This window comes from Sciurus vulgaris, assembly GCF_902686455.1.
Source record: "Sciurus vulgaris genome assembly, chromosome: 12".
Classification (NCBI taxonomy): Eukaryota; Metazoa; Chordata; class Mammalia; order Rodentia; family Sciuridae; genus Sciurus; species Sciurus vulgaris.
In genome coordinates this window covers 3,958,629-3,974,143 of record NC_136473.1, presented here as the reverse complement: position 1 = coordinate 3,974,143, position 15,515 = coordinate 3,958,629, and the positions used below count along the sequence as shown (strand labels likewise).

General features: G+C 50.7%; 1 protein-coding gene across 2 annotated transcripts in view; it reads right to left on the bottom strand.

The window, feature by feature from the left end:
* The window catches only part of EDARADD (EDAR associated via death domain), a 51,297-nt gene that overhangs the window by 10,227 nt on the left and 25,555 nt on the right, over positions 1 to 15,515 (bottom strand). For both annotated transcript variants that reach the window (XM_079106893.1, XM_079106894.1), the window contains exon 5: positions 139 to 184. In XM_079106893.1, coding sequence (XP_078963019.1) covers positions 139 to 184 — 46 coding nt within the window. The remainder of the gene's footprint in view (positions 1 to 138; positions 185 to 15,515) is intronic.

Here is a 15,515-nt window from a genome sequence, read left to right as displayed (position 1 = left end):
TGCCCATTACTGCTTTTAAACTGCCACAACTGTCAAAGTTATAAAGCCACACACACAACAGTTCATGACAGACACATTCTCAACTGAGCCACGCTAGTTGTTGCTGCAGCCCTGGTGGCTTCGTGCTGGATCATGTACCTGAAAGAGGCTCTCCAGTGCTGTCCGGAAGGCCATTTTCTTCTCCCTAAAAACCAAAAAGTGACTTCCATTAAAATCATGAGCACAATTGAACAGTGCAATCATCAATTTTCCTCTTCAGTTAAGTTTCCATGGAGACCTGGGAGGGGCTGGATCTTTGGGAGGCACTTGAATGGGGTGGGGGGCGAGGACCGAGCTGTGTGACCTCCTCTGAGTCTAAACCTTCTGGAGGGAGCCGTTTTGTTTGTTTGCTCCCTGTGCTGAGTCCCAATGCCCAGAACACAGCTGCCCCAGGGGAGGCTGTTTAAGTGTCAAACGCACTGACGTCCTGTCGAAGACAGCTCACAGACGCACGCCACAACATGCCGCCATTTTATTTTTACTTCCTGTTATGAATTATTTTCCTTCGTGCTCTGTGCTGGGCTGGTTTTCACCTAGATTACAATTCTTTTATCTATTACGCCGATTTATTAAGGTATCTACTGCAAAACAGCTGAAAGGAACTGGGAAAAAGCAGTGTCTAGCTCACTGGAGGGGTGATGGCCCTTCTGCCCATCTAACTGGAGTTCCAGCTACAACCAAGGCCACCCCGTGTGCACCTGACGGGAGGGACTTGCTGGGCTTTTCCTGGAGTGGCGCCTGTCTTCCGTGAAGAGGCCCAGGCAGCACACCTTCTTTTCTGTGACTGCCTCTTCATGTAACCTAAGCCTCCCTGGCAGTCAGTATGCCCCCCATCATGCTCTGCGGAGGCCACACTGGGGTGGCCTCCTGAGCTGGGTTTTTGCAGCTGCAGCCGTTCACCCCCAAGGCTGGCCTCCAGCCCTCCTGTGCTCAGGGGCTGCTGGATCGGCACAGCCTGAAGAGGCCTGGAATCCTCAGGTCTCTGAGAGCCCTGCTCTGAAGGAAGCGCTACCCGCACGCATCACGTGCTCTCCCTTCACCTCCCGAGAAGGCTGCCTCCCACCACACTCAGCAGTGTGGTCACATTTATCTCAGCTCTCTCTCTTTTTCCCCTCACAGAAGCATTTCCAGTCTCCCCAGCTGAGACGTCCCCCGAGGAGTCTACACATGCTCACTTTGGTGGAGGCCTCTTCCTGGCACTCTTGGTAACAATGGAAATAACAGAAGTGCTGCTCATCATAATTCGTACAATTTTTAAAATTTACTTGGGGTTGTACTTTCTTCTCACATTCCCCTTACTCAGGGAGGTATGTGAGAGAGAGAGAAAAGAGAGGACACACTACAGGAGTCCTTTGCAGGAACAGAAATGTCCTTTCCACAACCGTGGACATTTACAACCTCGGGAGGCCTGATGCCAGGGCCTGTTCATGGACCCCCAGGCCCCGGGGACCCGCCTCTCCACCTCTGTGAGCTCCAGCAGGCTGGGCAGGTCTGCGCACGCTCTGCTCAACACCAGCAGCACGCGGTTCTGCACCGGAGCCTGGGCTGCGGGAACGGGAACTTCAGGTCACACACACACACGGTTAGAACTTGACCGATTTCATGGTCTTTGAGGTCCCTGCTAAAACACCATGTTTTACAGAAGTAAAATCGACAATGCACGTTTGCCTTGAACTTCTCTGAAGTCAGTGTTCGGCCAGAGCCATCCCTGTGATACAGACAAGCAACATGGCCTAGAGGGACCGTGCAAGGTGATGAGGACAGGATTTAGATGGATATCTAGACTCCCTGTTCTCGGCTCTGATTATTAGGTTGTGTCACTTCATCAGTTAGTTGTCAAGAGCGGTGCTGGAGCTTGCCAAAACCACAGCCGTGCCTTTATTCCATCTCCTGTTAATCACGAGCACTGCTGTCAACGCTTACATGGACTCGTGTTAATCACTGAGCATCTGTATGTACAAGGCCATGTGGGAACCCATACTCCAAGGTAAAGGACCTGGGCCCTGCCCTCCAGGAGGCACAGACGATGCCAGAGGGAAGAGGTTTCTGCCAACGGAAGCGTCAGGCTGTCTCTGGGGAGCAGAGATGTCTGAGACAGGCCCTGCTGAAGGCCTGGGGCAGATACACTGAGAGGCCATGGAAAGCGTGGGCACCTCCAGGGAAGGAGGGGACAAGAGGGAGAGGAGACAGGAAATGGGCCGTGGCCCTTCCAGGAGCTGGACACGGGAGTCACAGTGGCTCTCCTCAGAGGCAGGGCATCCTCAGAGCAGTCTAGGATCAGGGCAGGACGTGCCCCCCCGGCAGCAGGACTCGGTAGGGACGGGCCAGGTGCGGGGAGGGGAAGCACGGCTGAGGCTCGGATCGATGCCCTCACCTGGGAGGGCTGGGGATACAGCCAGAGCCGCCCCAGAGACAGTCACTGGGGCACGAGCCAAGGAGGTGGAAAGAGGAGCAGGACTGGGGAGGTTGTGCACAACAAGAGGAGCCAGGCTCCCTCACGTCTGAGGTGCTGGTGGGCTTTCTGGGAGACGCCCAGACAGGAGGCGGACATAAGGTGTCGGCTGGTTACGAGAGAAAAGACTGGCAGTGGCGAGCAAGCTGGGCGGGCACAAGCCCAAGGTAGATTGAAACGCCTATGCTTGGGTAGCAGTGGCAGAAACGAGGAGCAAGAAGAGAAAGGTCAGAGAGAAGGGAAGAGAAGCAGGAGGTGCCGAACCCAGTGCAGGAGGGCCCTGGGCTCTGAGGGCCTGCAGCAGACAAGACTTGGTGGGAGGCCGGAAGCGGCGCCCATGAGGGCAGTTCAGCAGAGGGTGGAAGGGAAGGCACTTTCCCCTGGGGTGGGGGACAAGGGGACGCAGAGCTGGGGAGGCCAGAAGGTGGCTGTGTCTGCGTGGAGAGCCACCACAGCCACCCAGCCAATCAGTCTGCCCATCCTTCCCTTTCTGTGGGGCCTCAGCTTAGAGAGCACTTCCTGGGGTGCCTTCTCCAAACCCCCCATTTGGGTTCTGCACCCTGGGTGTTTCCCTGGCATCCTGTGCGTGTCACCCGGTGGGTTTGGAGTCCCTGCTCCACACGAGACTACAGACTGCAAAGGACCTCGTGCACACTGTGCTGTGGGGGTCAGGCGGGTCTGAGCCAGTGGACCCCAAGTATCTGTGGAGGGAAGGAGGAAGGGAGGGCTGGGGTCAGGGACAGATGTGGTCCGTCTGGACCAGACCAGGGTGCGGGCTATGGTTCAGCATGATGCTCTCCTTGCCCCTCATCTGCCACCCTGCTCCTTGGCCTCATCTCCACAAGCCTCTCATGGTCGCTGTGTATTCCTGTCCATCCAGTCACCGCCATACACCTGCCCACCGGTTCTGTCTGCCAGTGAGGGCCACTGGCCAATCCTCAACTCTACCATGCTTGCCCCAAATGTCTGTGGCCCTCACAGACCCCCGTTATCGGATCTCAGACAGGCCCGTCATTCCTGAGCTCCCCGACTGTCTTCCTCCAGGGCCTCTCAGGTCTGCCCCTTAGCCCCTTAGTCCCTAAGATGTCGGCTAGGCCACGATTCCTCACCTCCTTCCAGGCTGCTCTGGATTTGCCCAGGTCCCCTCCTTGGCTCCCGCGTCTGGGGAGACAGTATCTTTTCATCTTCAAAACTCAGTCCTTGCTCCTTGATTACAGACCTTTGCGGACCTTTGAGACAGCCCTGTGAGGGGCAGGGACTGCACCTTATTCATCTTTGTGCCACAGATGCTGTGTTCAAAATATGTTGGCCGAGCTCAGTATCATGGTCTCAGGAGATGGGGCACCAACAGGGTTGGCCTTAGCAGAGTGGGAAGGTTCGGAACAGAACATGAAGGAGCAGAAGGAGGACAATCAGGGGGCCCCAAGAGTGAGGGGCCCACTGGGACACATCAGTAAACAAGGGGCAGAGCACAGTACCCCCAGGGCCGGAGCAGTCCTCAGGAGGGAGGCTGACGGCAGGGACTGAGGGAGGTTGGCTTGGGCACGGAGGTCCAGCCTGGGGCATCTCGGGGACAAGGGATCCAGGAGCAAGGGAATGAATGTGTTCAGCATTGCGTGGTGATGAGCTGCAGCCTGGGCACTGGCTGCTTCCCTGAGACCTGCGTCAGGGACACAGAGGACGGAGCAGCTGTGGGCCTAGCTGTGAGCAGCCCAAAAGGGCAGAGAAAATGGGACAGGGGCTTAAAGTGCCCCTTCGCTGTGCCTTCCCACTCCTCTTGGGGGGCCTTTCCCAGGCCGTGAAGTACATTTGAGCCTCCCTTGTACACCAACCCTCGAGCCCATCGCCGAGCCCCCTTCCTCCTTCCAGGCTGCACAGTGGCTCAGGCACACGGGCAAGCTCGCCTTATCCTCCAAGTGCCCAGGAGCTAAGAACCACTCCTGAGGGAGCAGAGCAACCCCAGAGCTGAACTCCTGCAGTTCCCAGATGAGCTGGCTGCAGACGGAAGACGGGTGCGTAAGAAATCACCTGGTAAGAAGGTGGTTGCTAAGTGAACAGAGGAATTAAAGTTTCAGTTTAGTGCAACTGAGGTTGCAGCTCAGTGGTCAAGTGCTTACCGATCATGTCAAGGCCCCAGTTCCATCCTGGCATTCGGGGGGAAATCTACCTTCAGTTTGGAAGGGGAGGAGGGATTGTGGCATTTTAAGCAAATCAGCTGCATCACGTACTATCTCACTATCTTTTCCCTTCCTTTTAAAAATTCTATTCCAATGACCATATATGCTTAATAATATGCATACATAAGGATAAGATTTTTTAAACTAGGGGCTGGGGTTGTGGCTCAGTGGTAGAGTGCTTGCCTACCATATGTGAGGCACTGGGTTCGATTCTCAGTACCATATATAAATAAATGAATAAAATAAAGGTCTATCAATATCTAAAAAAATTTTAAAACTAGAAACTGAACCCAGGAGTGCTTTACCATGAGCCACAACTCCAGTTCTTTTTATTTTTTTGAGACAGGGTCTTGCTAAGTTGCTTAGGACCCTGCTCAGTTACTGGGGCTGGCCTTGAACTTGAGATCCTCCTGTCTTAGCCTGAGCTGCTGGAATTACAGGCATGCATCCAGCAGGTTGAGAATTTTAAAAAGAATATCCTTGAGGAAAGGGAACATTTCCGCAAGTCCCGGTTCTTATCAATTCTATGGCTTTACTGAGCACTCTGAGAGATTACTACTTTGAATAAAGTTAGTTTGTGGAAATCACAACTAACCTGGGAGAAAAAGGAGGCAAAACCATGTAACACACATTTAATGATTTTTTTTTTTTTAACCTGGGGGTTTATTACTTCAAAATAGTAATACAAGAAATTGGTTACACTATGGAAATTGCAAACATTCTCATATAATGAATTTAAAAACCAAAAACAAATAAACCCTGCTTAATGCTGTGTAAATCCATGGGATGCAACTTCTAGAGACAGCATCATCTGCTGGCTCCGAAGTGCCCGTCTGCCTGCCTCACACACAGTCCAACGCCTGCTATCCAAAAGCAGAAGCATTAACCAAAATCCCCAAGAGGCAGTGTTGGCGAGACCAGGGAGGAACCAGAACTCAGACTCCCACTGACGGGAAGGAAAACGGTGCAGCCACTTTGGAACGTGGACAGAGGGTCCTCAAAACTTAAAGACGACTACCAGAAATTCCACTTCCGAGTTTACGCCCCAAAGAACAGAAAGCAGGGTCTCAGGAAGATACTGGGACACCCCACTCTATTTCAAAGCAGTGACCATCACAAAAACAGCAGGGGAAGCAGACCAAGTGTCCTCAATGGAGAATGGATGTTTTAAAACGTGGCCTACCCATACAGAGGAATATCACCAGGCCTCAAAAAGAAGGAAATTCTGTCGCATGCTACCACATGGGCGAACCTGAGCACCTTAGCTAAAGGAAACAAGCCACCACAGAAGGACAGAAGGCATGCAGCTCCGACACCCTGAGGGACTTAGAGTTGTCAGGCTTACGGAGACAGAGCAGAATGGAGGTGGCCGGGCTGCGGGAGGGGATGAGGCGCTGTCGCCTCAGGGGAGCGGGTTTGCGTCTGCACGAGGAGAACCTCTGTGGGTGGCTGCTGGTGGTGACGACTGCACCACTAGGGGAGAGTACTTAATGCCATCAACAGACATCAGAGACAGCGTAGAACATAGGCACCATGGAGTTCCGCTCAGCCGCAAAGAAAGAAATCACGGCCTTTCCAAATGGATGGAACTGGAGAACATCACGCTAAGTGAAGGAAGCCAGACCCAGAAAGTGAGAGAAATGAGGAATTAAAAAAAAAAAAAAATGCAGGGGAGGATAGAAGGGGCTCAGGGGAGGGAGGAGGATGAGCAGGGGGAGGAACAGCAGAACGAGGTTGGCCAGATTCCACGAATTCCACTTGACGGATAATTATGATGCACCTACTAACAATAATAAATAAATAGAAGAAAAACCTGTAAATGGTTAAAATGGTAAATTTGGGGTTATATGTATTTTGCCACAATTAAAAAGAAAAAAGAAGAAAAAGTACTCTGGAGCCACGCAGGCCCTGGGGAAGGTGTGTGCTCAGCAGGGCCAGTGGCCTGGGTGAGACCCTCGGACACCACCCAGGACGGCGGAGGGACCCTGTGAGCGGCATCCACAGCCGGAGAGAAGGGGAGAGCCACATTTGCAAATGACAGTAATCTGTGATCTTAAATGTGTGAAAATTAATAATTTAAACCAGATAGGCATTGCCATGGGTCGAATATACTTTGTCCCCGAGGGTTCATGTACTAGAAACTTGGTCCCCAGGGTGGCAATATTGGCTGAGAGGTGGTGGGATCGTTAAGGGGGGGGCGAGTGGAGGGCGTTAGGGCACTAGGGCACTGGGGACCCTGCTCTCAGCAGGGGGTAAGTTAGTTCTGAGGCCCCGGTTACAGTCTCTTGAGAGGGTTGTTATAAAAGAGCCCCCCCAGCTCTCTGGCTTTCTGTCTTGCCATGTGATCTCCCCTTTCTCTTGCACTCTGCCATGACACTATGAGACCCTCCTCAAATCGAGAAACAAAGGGACCATCCAACCTTGGATTTTTGGCCTCCAAAACTATTGGCTATATAGACCTCCTTTCTTCATAAAGTACCCAGCCTCAGGTATTTGTTATAGCCACTGAAAACATACTAATACCCATACACATTTGGAAAGTTTGTCTGCGACCCTGAAACGTGTTTACTTTTCTCCACTCTGCCTGGGAAGAGATTCTCATTTAACTGGTATGTTGTGGGGCCCAGGTAAGGGTTTAATTTTAAAAATCTTGAGAACTGTTAATGAACTGCAGGGTTGAACACCAATGTTTTATATATTCAAATAGGCTAAGATAAACCCCATTTGATAAAACCTTCTCATTGTGGATATGATGGAATTATCTTAGTATTGGGCAAAATGTGTTAACTGCTGCCAAGAATTCTTTCAACAGAGAGAAAACTGGCAAAATTTCAGGAATTTTGTCCTCTGTTTGTTTGATAAGCTGATAGATCCCAATTCTGCTCAGAGAACTCTGGGTGCTGTACAACAGCTGCCTGTGAAGAGTCACATGAAGATTGCACACCAGGTTCTGAGCAGAGAAAGTCTGGGGCCCAGAACACGGTTTGGGAAAGACTCTGAACTCAGAGCTCAGCATGTGGTGCATGTGGGGATGGAATGACATGATTGGCTACTGACGGTGATGGGGAGTCCTATTAGATAAGATTTATGGGAGGCACCGCACTCCTGCACCAGGCCCTACCCAACCAACCCACACTCCTGCCGGGGACCCACATCACCACCAGAGTAAAACCTAAGTGGACTTTCTCCAGAACAAGGAGAGAGATGCCGCATCTCCAAACAGGCCAGTTAAAAAAAAAAAAAAGATAGGAGATTTGTAAGACCCAATCCAAAGGGGCCCAGTCCACCTGAGCTGGCAGAATAAGGGAGTCCGTTCTGCTCCAATCCCAACCAAGGAAGTGACCTGAGGCAATCTCATGTTAACCATCCACCCTCTGCACTCTGATGTTTCCTGGTTCCTGCTCAAGCTGCCTTTGAAAAACAGAATTCTATGCCATGTCCACTGCAGCTCCTGTTTTGTAGACTGATTGTTGCCCAGTTCATGAACCAATAATAAAGGTCAACTGGTGCCTGGGGCTGTCGCTCAGTGGCAGAGCGATTCCCTTGCATGTGTGAGGGGCAAGGTTCTAGGTTTGATCCCCAGCACACCAAAAAAAAAATAAAAAGAAAAGAAAGGTTATAGATCTTTAAAACAAAACATTGAAATCTTGATCTTTGATAGTCCCCATGGGTACTCAGTAACTAGTTTCTACAAAACATATATTTTGGGACTGTCTAGTTTGGTCTTTAAAAATGCCTTGGCATTTTTGCTTTGGGTTTTTTTTTTTTTTTTTTTTTTTTTTTTTAATCTTAACCTCTTTAAATAAGGAACCCTTCAGGGATTTGTACTCATCCTTGGGCGTGGGCCATGCTAATCTTCTCTGTATCATTCCGATGTTGGCATATGTGCTGCCGAAGCCAGCACTCCAGAGTCCGTCTTTATTATGTTTCAATCTAAGGGAAAAGAACTGAACGGGAAAGCATTCCCTAGGTTGCTTAACCTGACCCAACCAAGGCCTGGCTGGAATCACCAGGGAGATCAAAATCCGGTTGCCACTGCCTGTCTGCCTGTTGCCACTAGGGCTCAAGAACCTGAGATTTTAAATGCCTGGGTGCAACGGGCAGGGCTTCTCTAACAAGGATTGAGACTGTGCAAAACCTTCTTATGTCACCTGGTCAGCAAAAGCCAAGTAGCTTTTGACACCTCCCAAGACAGACCCATTATCTCTGTGACTCTGCCATAAAAAGTTGCCAACTCCACCTCTAAACACTCCTACTAGATGGTGGACCTCCTGCTGAACCTGTCTAAGAAAACCAATTATACTCAGTTATTTTTCTACAACTTAATTGCTACCATTGCAACAACAGCATTCATTTTTACTTTTTGTTGAAATATACCTATAGAAAAATGGGCATGTGTTCATTTATTTGAAAGTATATTCAGGAAACTGGCTTCCAGAAATGTACTTAATTCAGGATACATTTACTGAGCACCTACTCAGTGTAAGAGGCCTTTCTAGGGTCTCTGGCAAGGAGAGCCCATGCCTGCTGCCTCAAGATTAAAATCCAGGAATGGACACGCATGGACACCGATGTCTTGGGAACCAAGCATCAAAAGGCAGAGACAGAATGAAGACAGCACAGTGGTGGGCAGGGAGACCTCAGGGAGACCTCGGTCGCATCAGGTTAGGCAACCTGATGGAAAGGTGTGCTTTCCCCTTCAGTTCCCCTGAGGATGAAGAGCTCCATGGGGAAGGACACACTCCTGAGAGAAAGGCCCCGGTGCCCCTGGAGGACGGAACGCACCTGCAGGTTTGTGCACATTGGCTCTTCCCTCCCGCAGGAGCTGAAGTGGGGGTCAAGGACCACAGCAGAGCGACTGTTCGGCCCTCAGGCCGGGCATGGTCAGGTGTAACTTCACACCTCTGCCCTGGTTTCAAAGATGAAAGACAAATGGGGTTTCCTTCTGTATGTGAGCATAGTTGACTATTGTTCAGAAATATCACAAAGGATTGTACGGGAGAGGCTGGGCCATACATGAAAATGTCAGTAGACCAGGAGATATGGTATTACAGAGGCGGGAGCTTTGGCGGGCATCTGTTCCATATCCAATCCCAGGAGACGGGAGCTCGTGATACCAGGCACAGGGACTGATGGAAGGCAGCATTAACACCCGCCCTGCTCTCTAATTTTCCTGAGGTGCATTATCATGTTCTAGCTGAAGAGAGCTACCTGGTACCATGTGTCACTCTATGAAATGTGTACTAAGCCTAAAGGCCAAGGATGATTTATTCTAACACTTAATTTTTAAAAAACCCAAAATACACAAAAAAGCAAAAATTACTCAAAATCATGCTTTAAAAAAAAAAAAAAACCAAAAGCAAAAAAAGATGTAAAAATTGTTTTCTGTCAATGTCTCATCCCATCTTGCAATTCCATCTCAGCCCCCAGGGGTCACTGGTGACAGTCTGCACACATCCTTTCTGATCCCTTTGTCACCATAGTGACATATGGCCATAGTCACCACCTGTACAGAGACGTTTTGAAGTCCTAAACCATATTGGTCTACAAATGGCTTCATCTATTTAATAACATATCACACACAATTTTCAAAGTCAGCTATCTCTCTCCTTTTTAATGTTTAATGACATTACATAATGTCCACTCGTTCAACCAGCTGCTGCCCACAGCCAGGAAGAGACCCACAGCTCCAGTCTTGAGGGTGCAGCGTGTCTTGACCTCCGTTTGATTACTGTAATTGCATCCTCACTGGGAGATTGCTAGATCAATAAGCTATAGGTGCTGCCAAATCATTTTCTAAAAAGTGTGCCAGTTCAGACTCTCGACGTGTGAGGGCGGCCACACCTCAAACCTCAGGGACACCTGCAAACTGAAGTCTGAGTGACACTCTAACCCGCCATGAGCTCCAAAGCCGTCAGTCAACTCAGCCCTAAAGGAAAGTGAGGAGAAGCAGCTGTGTCAAGGCAGCGGGGCGGGTCAGATGGAGAGCTGGCAATGTCACCAGGAGCCCTGAAAGTCTCTGTGTGTCCTTGGGAAGCAACGAGGTGCCAACAACACAGCATGGCCCTGGGCTTCTCCGTGTCTTACCTCTGATATTTCATCTTGATCTGGTCCAAAAGCAGAACTAAGTCAAAGCCTTTAGCATTAATAGGCTACATCAACCAAGAATGGTGTGATTTTTTTCTTTTAGAATTTCATTTCTGGGGAACTTTATTATAGAAAAACGTCCTCGTGGCCTGAAATGGTGACTGAGGTTTGGCAGCAGGGACTTGTCTTGGGACCAAAGGCAACAGCAGTTTACATTCATGATTTTCTCCAGTTATGGGAAGCCGAGGAAGCAGGTGGTCCTGGTCCACCCACGCCCAGTAGTTGGCAAGGCAGGTTTGCAGAGAACCGGCAAGAGCAGCACCTGAATGCCTGGCCAGAGCATCAGGCAGGAGGCCAGAGGAGGGCTGGGGCAGGGACACAAGGACAAGAACAGCAGGAGCCTCCCCACAGGGCATGAGTGAAGCCAGGAGAGCTGACACTTGAACACGGGATGCGTGGAGAGAGCTGAAGGCTGAACACACTGCAGAGGAGGGAAGGACTGGAAGACAGGGGGCGAGGACGGGGGGGAGGCTGGGGTCGGAGTCCGGGCTGGAGGGTTTGTTCCTGGTGACAGCATGATCCAAGAGATCACAGCCATGCAGGAGGAGGAGAAGGGTCACAGCAAGGTGACAAACACGGTTAGGAAGGTAAGACAGCACACCCTGAGGAAGTGAAGTGCCAACGAGAGGAGACAGGCAGGTTCTTATCTGCTTTGGGCAAAACCATCCAGGGTTCCCAAAAGATGGAAGAAGTTCTATGGCTTTTAAAGATGGAGCCACGTTCACTGGTATGACTCATTTGTTTTCAACAGCTAGTGGTCAGTGCCTGTCCTAATGTAGCACCCTGATCCCCTTCTTAGAGGAGGGATGGCCAGCTCTGTAGGCTGATGTGGAAGGTCAGTCCACAAAGAACAGAGGGGACAGGGTTCCAGGCCAAGTTCACAGCACGGAACAGGTAATCTCCACCCTGTAAAACCAACCCCTTGAGAGGCCTTCTCTCCTCCCCAGGCATCCAGAGAACGCCATGTCAAGGGCCTTTCATGGCCTGGCTTAAGAAGGGCCATCTGTTTGGACTGGCAGACTAGCTGAATGGCTGAAGTAAGTCCCTCTCATCAGCATTAAGAATACCAAGTACAAGTCCCAGGCCCAGCTTAGAGCTTGACCTGGTCGCACTGGCTCCTCAGTGTGTAAACCTTATATCAGAGGTAAAGTAAGGAATTACCAAACAAACCAGAGCTATCTGATTTTCCCTTGGAGAAAAAAGCTAAAGGACTCACCAATCTGCTAAACAGATCCTGTTAGAGCTTGAAAGGGTTGCTGAAAATCAAGAGGAGCAGGTAGAGGCCTGCCAGGCTGACTCGCGTCAGATACCATCTACACAAGTGCTGCTTTGGCCCGTGCCCTGTTATTATCACACACATAATTGCTTCTGGCTTGCTGAGTCTGGTGGCACTGCTCTGCTGAGGCAAGGAGGCTGGTGGATGGGATTCTGCCCACTGTAAAGAAAGGCACAACCCCTCCGTTGACCAATTCCGCCCTAAAACCATTCACGCCTGCTATTCTGAAGTCTGATTGTAACCCCCAGAAGGCTGGGAAAGCCTACGATCTTCTTAGATTTAGGCAAGGTGACACTGATAGCACCAACCGTCACCAACTCAGAAATGCTGGGCCTCTGGGGCGATGGGGTGGTGCTGTCTGTGTTCTGTGGCTATATCTGAATACCACAGACCGGGTCATTCATGAAGAAGTCTGGCTTACAGTTTTGGAGGCTGGGAAGTTCAAGGTGGAGGGCCACACCTGGCGAGGGCCCCATGCTGTGTGCACCATACCATGGCAGAAAGGGGCGTGAGTACATGGTAGAGCGAGAAACGGGGCAGCCGTGCTTTACAAGACTTGTTCTTGCAATCATTAACTCACTCGAGAGAGAGAATAGCACTAAGCCATTCACATGGACGCTGCCTCCATGACCTGATCACCTTTTATAGACCCACCTACCTCTTTTTTTACTCTTTTTTAAAATTTTTATTTATTTATTTAAAAAAAAAATTTTTTGGTACTGGAAATTGAAACCAGGGGCACTCAACCACTGAGCCATATACCCGACCTATTTTTATTATTTTATTTTGAGACAGGGTCTTGTTAAGTTGCTTAGGGCCTCTCTAAATTACTGAGGCTGACTTTGAACTTGTAATTCTCCTGCCTCAGTCTCTTGAGCCTTTGGGATTACAATAGTGTGCCACCGTGCCTGTCCCCCTACCTCTTAATACTGCCACACTGGGGACTAAGTTTCCAACACATGAATTCCAGGACGCATTCAAACCAAAGCAAACTCTAAAGAAGTCAACTTGTCAGGCTGGGTGTGTGGACCCAGACCCACTTTCTACACTGTCAGTTAGCCATGCTTAGCCATCCTGACCACTGGGTAGCACTGAGCTTAGGGTAAGGTTCAACAGAGAGGGCTCTGCCTCTTTATGGCAGGGTGTGCAGAGAGCCAAGAAGAGGTGGGGGAAATCTAGAATCCCAAAGAAAGGCATGGGGTCAAAGCCACAGGCAAATCCCACTTAAGATACCAAATGAGTCCTTGGAAATATAAGACTTATGGATTTTTTTTTTGTGAATAAACAAGATATAAAATATATAAAATTAGTTCCAATTTCTTAGCTACTTTAGCATCAATTATTGATTAAGACAGTTTTCTGGCAAACAAAAGACTATAAACTTTTGCGTTGACCACCATGCTGTAATACCATCAACAGACTAACCAGCTTGGGCTTCTGTGGTCCCTAACCCTCCACTTATTTGGGTAACAATGTAGAACTTTATTTTAGAAAGACTTATTTAACTTCAAAGAAATCAATTACTTACTGCTGGGCTTTCAACAAATACAACAGTCGTGTGGTTTTCCTATTTGGTAACTTTTTTTTTTTTTTAAATGAGTTATGGACCTAGGGCCCTTTTACTTGCTTTGCAGAAGAAGAAACCACAGTCTGGGCCTGGGTCTTTTCTGTAAATACAGACATCCCTGTGGTCTAAGGAAGTACAGAGCCTTACTCGGGGCTGACCAGCAGGGACTGAGACTCCAACGTTCACATAAGCAGTATTCATGACAGTAAAACAAAAACTTGAGATAATCTCAAAGTCCATATTAGGGAAATTCTTCAGTAACTCAGTGGCACAGGCTGCCAACAGAATATGCTAGAAGATGTTCTCCTGGTGTCTTAGGAGTTCTGAATGGACCCAAGCTGAGGACCACGGTGTGTCCCATTCTACTGAGATGCCGGCTAAGAGGGGCAAAGCGGCGGCGTGACCCTTGCCCCCAGCCCCACCTTCAGCTCGCTAAGAGGAAAAGGTTGTGTTAAAGGGATTCGTGGGAGAAGCGAGAGTTGGGGGCTGCTCCCAGCCCCACCCCAGGGCCTCTTGAGGGGTGTCTGCCAGCAGAGGGAGACAGCTCTCTCTCCCCTCTGGGTGACAGCTGCCTGTGGGCACCCCGGGCCCATCCTTTCTCCCAAGGCGTGTGTGAGTGGGCGAGATGCTGGCTGGGGCTGTCCTGATGGTGTAATGCTTCGGTGGACAAGGGGACCCTGGGTAGATTTACCCCACGGCAGAGATTTATCCTCCTGTTCCATTATGTTATTGGGGGGCGGGGGGAGAGAATCAACTAGGAGGCTCCCTGAGAACGACAACTGGGGGCAGGGCAGGAGAAGGAGGGCTGGTGGCCCTGCTCTGGCCGCTCTGGAGCTGGGGGGTCCTGCACCCGGCCCACTTCCTCCCCCGCCTCTCCGCCTCTGTTCTCAATGGCCACCAGCTTACCAGCAGTGTGTGGCAGCTGAGGTCTTCCACTGCCTAGGTAACGGGACTGACCCACTGCAGGAGAGTCCCAGAACACCTGCAGTGTGCCAGTCCTGGGGGGGTGTGTGTCGGGAGAAGCCCTGCAGCCAGCTCTTGATCTGGCCTGTGCCCCTGCGCCAGCTCAGCTCCACCATGGGTTTCTGGAGGGAGGAAGCCGCGAACCTCTGCTCACACCACCCAGAGACAGCAGAGCCCCAGCTGGCGCAGCCTGTGACTTCGCCTGTCCACCGCTACCTCTGCTTTCTTTAAGGCTTTCTAGGAGGTCCGAACACAGCCCAGTTGAAACCGCACTCCCCACGCCCTTCCCTGCTCCATCTTCTCCGCAGCGCCTGTTACCACTGGAAAGGCTCCTGGTTAGTCTCCTCTACTGGCTGCATCACACATCGATGATGTACTTGATCAAGAGCTCAAAAAAGTTTTGGTTCACGGCATCACCGCCACACTACAAGCAGGCACTGCTGTCGTGCCCTGTCGTCACTAGGCCCCATTGTTTTACAGACGGTGAGGTGAAGGCACTGAGAGGCTTGGGGGGCAGTGCAAGGCCACAGGGCTGGACAGAATGTCCCCTCTGCGTGCACTAGAATGGCAGATCCAGATGGCAGGGAACCTGTCCTTTTCACCACAATGACCCCAGTGCTGTGAGCAGGACCCAGCACAACCTGGGAACATGTCATCCGCCCACCATGCTGCATGCCCACTGTGCAGGCAGGACAGGCGCATGGCCTCCACAAACAGGAGGTTGGCGCCTCGGTTCCCCTAACAGCCGAGGGGGCAGTCACGGCCGATAGTGCTGTCCAGATGCCGTCTGGCCAGTAGGAGCTCGGAGTCAACACAATCCCAATGAAAATCCCAGCGAGTGAAGCTCTGGGTGTTGGGAAGCTGATTCGGAAGTTCACAGGGAGAGTGAAAGAC